Source organism: Leptonychotes weddellii, unplaced genomic scaffold (genome assembly GCF_054177405.1).
Source record: "Leptonychotes weddellii isolate Sample4059 unplaced genomic scaffold, ASM5417740v2 HiC_scaffold_9830, whole genome shotgun sequence".
Classification (NCBI taxonomy): Eukaryota; Metazoa; Chordata; class Mammalia; order Carnivora; family Phocidae; genus Leptonychotes; species Leptonychotes weddellii.
Genome location: NW_028070583.1, coordinates 1 through 7824, shown reverse-complemented (window position 1 = coordinate 7824; position 7824 = coordinate 1). Strand labels below are relative to the sequence as shown.

Here is a 7824-nt window from a genome sequence, read left to right as displayed (position 1 = left end):
GAGATTCAACAGTCTTGCACAATTCACAGCGCTTACCAGAGCACATACCCTCCCCAGTGTCTATCACCCAGTCACCCCATTCCTCCCACCCCACCCCCACTCCAGCAACCCTCAGTTTGTTTCCTGAGATTAAGAATTCCTCATATCAGTGAGGTCATATGATACATGTCTTTCTCTGTTTGACTTATTTCGCTCAGCATAATACCCTCCAGTTCCATCCACATTGTTGCAAATGGCAAGATCTCATTCCTTTTGATTGGCCATTGGGAGTTTTATTATTTATTATTTATTATTTTTTAATTTTATTTTTTAAATTTAAATTCAATTAGCCAACATATAGTACATCATTAGTTTCAAATGTAGTGTTCAATAATTTATCAGTTGCGTATAACTCCCAGCGCTCATCACATCACATCATCACATGCCCTCCTTAATGACCATCACCCAGTTACCCCATCCCCCCCCTCCCCTCCAGCAACCCTCAGTTTGTTTCCTGGAGTTAAGAGTTTCTCATGGTTTGTCTCCCTCTCTGATTTCTTCCCATTCAGTTTTCCCTCTCTTCTCTTATAATCCTCTGTGCTCTTTCTTATATTCCACATATGAGTGAAACCATATGATAATTGTCTTTCTCCAATTGACTTATTTCACTCAGCATAATACCCTCCAGTTCCATCCACGTTGATGTAAATGGTTCATCCTTTCTGATGGCTGAGTAATATTCCATTGTGTATATACACCACATCTTCTTTATCTATTCATCTGTCAATGGACATCTCGGCTCCTTCCATAGTTTGGCTATTGTGGACATTGCTGTTATGAACATTGGTGTGTAGTGGGAGTTTTAGAATCTCTACAGGTGGTTCTAATGAGCCAGGTTGTGACCCACTTGCCAAAACTAGGGTTCTAGTTCTCACTTATCCTCTCATCAGCCCTGTGTCCTTGGACAAGACATGTAGCTTCTCTGAGCCTCAGTTTCCCCAAAATGGAGGTAACAATCTCTTCTCTACCTGCTTTATATGCTTGCCAAGAGGATCATGGAAGACAGTGTTTATGGAAACACTTTGCAAACCAGATATTTTTATTAGGACTATTATTTTGATTATTGATGACTTAATATATAGAGAAGCTTCTTTTTTTTTTTTTAAAGATTTTATTTATTTATCTGACAGAGAGACAGTGAGAGAGGGAACACAAGCAGGGGGAGTGGGAGAGGGAGAAGCAGGCTTCCTGCTGAGCAGGGAGCCAGATGTGGGGCTCGATCCCAGGACCCGGGGATCATGACCTGAGCCGAAGGCAGACGCTTAACGACTGAGCCACCCAGGCGTCCCTATAGAGAAACTTCTTAAGAATAGAAAAGCATAGTCATTTTTGTTGTTGTTGTTTCATGCCCAACAGTAGAATTTGTATACCATCCTGTTGTCTTTCACACCACTGTTTCCTTCTTTAAATCACTCACCTAGCTCTGCACCTGGAGTATATGCTCTACTCAGCATTATTTGATACTCTTTGGCTCCAGGCCCATCTTTGGATGGGGCCCAGGCCCTTCTCAGTTGGCATGTCCAGTGCTCTTTTGTGATATATTTAATTGGCTCTTGGCTGTCCTGGTCTGAACTCTCAGCCCACAGGGAATATCATTCTCAGATACTTGACCCATCCCTGAGCTTATGTCCTGAAAATTTTTGCTGATTCTTTTCCTGTTTCCCTGAAAATTCATATTTGTTACAGGTACAGCTAAGGCATTTTTTGCATCTTTATATCTGGGGTCACAGTCATCATTTGAGGTCTGAGGCTGCTGTCAGTGTCTATAGGAAGAGCAGGACTGTCCAGGAATGTGCAGCATTTTTCTCTGTAAAAGCCCATCTCATTACTTCTAGGAGGCATGCCTCATCACAAGCTTGTGGGATTTGTCACTTTTTAGCCTCCAGTTTACTGAGGAGCAAAGCAATATGTAGGAAGCCTAGGTGTGTCTTCCTGTGCGTGCTCAGAGCAGGCACTGGAATTCATGAGCTACCTCTGTTTTCTTCCAGTTCTCATGTTTTGTCACATCCTGGCCTCTCGTCTCTCTAGTTCACAGTGAGGCAGGATGGGCCCAGCAAACTTGAGTCTAGTTACTTGTGTCATTTTGGACAAGTTCACTTTCTTCTCAGATTCTTTATTGATGACATTGAAACATGCAGAGTTTGGGGTGAGGATGGAATACTATATGTGAAGGGTCCTAGTAGACTACCTGATGAGGAAGTGACATATTGCTATTCATTTCTTTCCTGCCTCACCATCTGGGCCTCAGTTTTCTTCTCCATAAATTCAGGTCTTTCTAGCTTTAGAGTTCTTTGATTCTTAGGAAATAGATCCTACTTCTGAAGTGAACTTTTATAGGGCTAAATGTTCAGGGTGAGGCAAATAGGCTTTCTCCCAGATTCTAAATCACCTTAGGTCATGCCATTGTGAATTTTGATTTTTTTTTAGATGCTAAGAAAAGGCAATCTAATTTCTATCCTGGACACATCAACCAGTCATGCAAAAGGACAGCCGTTTGCCTGTGAAGAAAAGTAAATAAGTGTAATTGGTTTTGGTTCAAAAGGGTACCATTGAGAGTAGCTAGGTGAGAGAGGCCTTTGGTCAGAGAGGCCTTTGGAGGACTGATGGGGGTTGGGAAGGGGTGGGAACAAGGCTCCAATGGGAATCAGAAGCCAAAAACTATAAAGAGAGGGGCAATGGGAAGAAAGGAATCTAAGGTTTCCTTCCCCTCACAAAATCAGAGAAACTTGTATGTCAAATGTTTCCACTGTGTTTAGATATTCAGGCTCAAGAGTTAGACAGTGAATTGTTCAAATCCCAGCTCTGCCACTTATTGGCTGTGTCTTGGGAAAATTCTGAGCCTTTCCCAATCTGTTAATTTATCTATAAAATAGGAATAACTTTATAGGCCAATCTTATAGGCATGTTGGGAGGGTCAAATGAGAAATGTGCCATAGCACTTAGTGCCTTGTTTGGCATAGAATCAGCATTCATGAAGGGGTAAGTAACATCATCAGCATCACCAAAACCACCATCATCATTATCATGGATGTTAGCACAGAAACACAAGGCTGGGGGATTCCCAGGAAGTGAGTAGAGCCCATTTCCATGCCAGTACAAGAAAGGAGGCTTTGGTGGCAATGCAACCCCATGTAGAGAACATGTCCTCCTCAAGAATGACCCCAAATAGGATAACCGAATCCACAATATCAGTAACTTATCAGAGAACGTAGGGACAATGGGCTCTCTGTCAACTTCCTATTCTGGCTACCAAGTTAATGTTAAAATTTGCATTTTTGTTGATTAATTCATGAATATAGTATTGTGCCTCTAACGTGTGCAAGGTAGGTGAATGATGTTTTATCACCACTGGATTAGCATGGGCAATGTGCCCAGGTGTCTGCTTAACAGAATTGGATTTTCAGAAAATTCTACATCTGAGCCATCTGGGCCAACAATAAGAAGGAGGAAGGTTATGGAAATAATCATCACTCCCACCCTGATCCATATTCACACACAATATATTACTTACATTTTACAACAAAACTATGAGGTGGACAGCATATTACTACTTAAATTTAAGAGATGAAGAAAATGAGTCAAAAAGGGAAACTCGCTTCTCTGAGCTCATGTCATCAGTAAGAATGTGAACTCAGGTAGGTTAGATTTGAATGTGTGCTTTTCTGTTACCTTCATACTTCCTTTGAAATCTGGACACATCCTTATATTGTGTTGCACAAATAATTTTTTGGGACTTCTGCCTGAGCCCAAGATTTTATTTCTGTGTAGAACAAAGGACAGGTAAAGTGACAAAGAATAGAAGGTGAGTGAGGAGGGCTACTTCATTAAGATTCTTTATTGGGCAATAGGGAGACTCCCAAGAGTTTGGAAGTATCCAAGGGTATCTGATCCCAGAGTTGATAGAGAGGTGTACACTCTAGGGATGACAGAGTGAAGGTGCATTCTCATGGGTTTTGACTTGTTCTGGGAGCATCTCAGGTGGGCAGAGTCACACCTTTAGGGATGTACAGTGTTCTCAGAAAGAGGATTAACTTTAGGGATTAGGTGAGAGAAATTTCCAGAGACCTTGAGATAAGGTCACCATGGATACAAAGATAGCTCTGAGCTCCTTATTCTAGTTTTCCATTCTTGTTGAGTCTGAAGTATTATGCTTCATATTTATGCTTCAACACTGCCACTTGAACTCTCTCTGTGGACTATTCCAGGCATAATTTTATTTCTAGATATTTCTTCTCTGTCTCATCTTTAGGGAGATTGTTGCTCCAGTACAGTTTGGTAAACTTCTTCTATAAAGGGCCAGACAGTAAATATTTATATCTGGGGTCACAGTCATCATTTGAGTGCTTTGAGGTCTGAGGCTGCTGTCAGTGTCTATAGGAAGAGCAGGACTGTCCAGGAATGTGCAGCATTTTTCTCTGTAAAAGCCCATCTCATTACTTCTAGGAGGCATGCCTCATCACAAGCTTGTGGGATTTGTCACTTTTTAGCCTCCAGTTTACTGAGCAAGCCATATGGTTTCTGTTAGAACTATTCAACTCTGCCATTGTAGATGAAAAGTGGCCATAGATAATACCTAATGAACATGGGTATGTGCCACTTCATTTATTTAGAAAAAGAGGCAGCAGGCTGAACTTGGCTTGTGGGCCCTAGTTTGCTGATCTCTGCTTTGGTGTTATTCTACCCATTTAGCCAGTTTCACTTCTCAGCCATGAACACTCCATTATTTTCAATCTCCACGTATTGATAAATTCCCTAAGCCCCAATTAATACTCTCATGAGTAGGGCTCAGGATCCTTGCAGCTAATACAGGACAAGTTTCTGCTATGAAGACAAGTTGAACCGAACACTGAAAAATGGGTAGGCCTGGGAAAAGAGGGCCAGCTGGAAGACTGTTCACTTTAGACTCTCTTTCCAGGGAATCTAGTAGCAGAACCTCATGGATGAGGAGTCCCAAACAACTCCACCCCATGTCCCTGGCTCTCCTCCCCTCTGAGTAATGGGGAGAGCCATTTGGGATTATGATGATTCTGTCTCCTTTGAAGCCATCTGATGAAACTCTGATTTTACCAGCCACTAGCACCTAGGAGGAACCTGGTGTGACACAAGCTGAATGGAATAATTTTATGGGTTGAGGGAACTCTTTGGAGGCATCTAACTAGCATATTTTGGAGAAAAAATTAGCTGAAGCATTAGGAAGGGAAACTATGCTGTATGCCAACCCCCACCCATCAATAAGGGTATAAAAGGACCATGGAGGAAGGAGAGACTCAAACCTCACCACATCCACCTGTATTGGCTTACCTGCTCTCCATCACCTCTCCCTGAACCATGCCTTACAACTGCTGCCTGCCCAACATGAGCTGCCGCTCCACCTGCTCCTCCCGGCCCTGCGTGCCCCCCAGCTGCCACACCTGCACCTTGCCTGGGGCCTGTAACATCCCTGCCAACGTGGGCAACTGTGGCTGGTTCTGTGAGGGCTCCTTCAATGGCAGCGAGAAGGAGACCATGCAGTTCCTGAACGACCGCCTGGCCAGCTACCTGGAGAAGGTGCGCCAGCTGGAGCGGGAGAACGCAGAGCTGGAGAGCCGCATCCGGGAGTGGTGCCAGCAGCAGGTGCCCTTCATGTGCCCCAGCTATCAGTCCTACTTCCGGACCATCGAGGAGCTCCAGCAGAAGGTGAGGGGGTGCCATGTGGGGGTGCAACAGCTGCTGACTGTCCTTGAACAATAAGACATTTTCAAGTTCAAGTGGCCCTCATAGTAGACTCTTGTTTTCAGATTCTGTGTGCCAAGTCTGAGAACGGCAGGCTGGTGGTGCAGATCGACAATGCCAAGTTGGCCGCAGATGATTTCAGAACCAAGTATGTTGAGACTTTCAGGCTAGGTGACCTTTAAGACCCCTGTGGCTCTCTCATGGTCTTATGGGACATTTTCTGGAAGGGAAGAGGCAGCCATTTCACCCTTTTCATTTCTCTTCACAAGCCTGGCTTTATATAAAACCATTTTCAAACAGAAATCCAGACTCATATGCTGCATGCTCTTTAGTCTATATTGGTATTTCTGGAAGGCCTTCTTAAACCCCCAAATTCAGAGATTGATATGAACTATTCTTGGGGAATGGATTGGTTTTTGGGGAATAGTGGTATATTAACCAACAAAATAGAGAGGAAAATGAGAGACTCAATTTAATGAATCCCTGTGGGCACCTTCTGGTGTTAGGGTAAGTCAAGGGTCTCTCCACTCTATCTGTGCAGAGCCTGAGGGAAACATGGGAGAAAAGAGGCAGTAACCTGTATTAGCTAAAAGAGATTGAGACCAGCCCATCCACAAGACACAGGACAGGGGGAGTGGGATTCTTTCCTGCCTCATCCTCCCACTCTGATCTGTATGTGCAGGTACCACACTGAGCTGGGCTTGAGGCAGCTTGTGGAGTCGGACATCAACAGCCTGCGCAGGATCCTGGATGAGCTGACCCTGTGCAAGTCTGACCTGGAGGCCCAGGTGGAGTCCCTGAAGGAGGAGCTGCTGAGCCTCAAGAGCAACCATGAGGAGGTAAGAGGAAAAGGAAAAAAAAAAGTAGGCTTCAGAGCCAAGACTTTAGCATCGGCAACCAGGAGGCAATTGCCATCAGGCTTCTCGAGTTGGGACCTCTCTCTGAAGAACTCAAGGTCAGCCAGAGAATGATGATCCTATATCCATAGCACAGAGTGAGGTAGGTTGCTTATTCTCAAGCAGCTGGAGGAGGGTTGGGCAGGTGTTGGAGATGCTGAGGAAGGGAATCCATTTATTGAGCCCTGCTCTCTCCTTATCACTTATCTGAATTAGTTGGAGAGATGGAGGAAAAAGAGAAATAAGACATGCACCTCTCTTCAACGAGCTCCCATTCTAGTCTGGGGAGGTGGCCATGTAAAGACAACACATAATACAGGTAGAGGAAGTACTATATGAGATGTACAAGCAGCATGTTCAGGGAATAATCCAGCCTACCTGGAAAGAGATAAAGAACTCTTCTCAGGCATGTCATGGGAAGGAAGAGGATTTCACACTTGGATGTTTCAATCTGGGGGAAGAGGCTGAGGAAAGACACAGAAGTGGTAGAGCAGGTATATTGAATTTGGCCCATGGACTGATATGGCTGGACATGCATTACCTATAGGGATGTGATGAGAAATGAGGTAGGACCTGCATATGCCAGGGAGTTTGGACTTAGTCTTATTGGAAATGTGAGCTTCTTTCAGGTTTCTGGGAAAGAGGTTGATGTGATCCTTATTTGGGTTTATTCCTACATCATATCTGTGTCAGTCTTGGACCTCAGTGCATTTTTGTTGTGCTCATTTTCCTACAGTAGGAAGATAGACAGTAGATCCATTTCTGTGGCTTATTCATTCTTCTTCTTCCCTCAGGAAGTCAACACCCTGCGCTGCCAGATTGGAGACCGCCTCAACGTGGAGGTGGACGCAGCCCCCACTGTGGACCTGAACCGTGTGCTCAACGAGACCAGGAGTCAGTATGAGGCCCTGGTGGAGACCAACCGCAGGGACGTGGAGGAATGGTTCACCACCCAGGTGGGCATCTCAGCACATGGCAACTCGGGACACTTGGCCCCTCGGGGTCCTTGAGGCAGGGTCTGACCCTGTCTTCTCCCCTGTGCTGTTTCAGACCGAGGAGCTGAACAAGCAAGTGGTGTCCAGCTCAGAGCAGCTGCAGTCCTACCAGGCGGAGATCATCGAGCTGAGACGCACGGTCAACGCCCTGGAGATTGAGCTGCAGGCGCAGCACAACCTGG

At 44.8% G+C, this 7824-nt stretch overlaps 1 protein-coding gene across 1 annotated transcript; it reads left to right on the top strand.

Moving 5' to 3' along the window:
- Nucleotides 1-5179: 5179 nt before the first annotated feature.
- LOC102745862 (keratin, type I cuticular Ha1) lies at nucleotides 5180-7820 on the top strand (the record flags this gene model as incomplete). The annotated part of the gene is made up of 5 exons (XM_081811728.1): nucleotides 5180-5715; nucleotides 5817-5899; nucleotides 6434-6590; nucleotides 7442-7603; nucleotides 7698-7820. Coding segments are annotated over exons 1-5 (873 nt in total), but the record flags the coding sequence as incomplete, so codon positions are not given.
- Nucleotides 7821-7824: the final 4 nt, after the last annotated feature.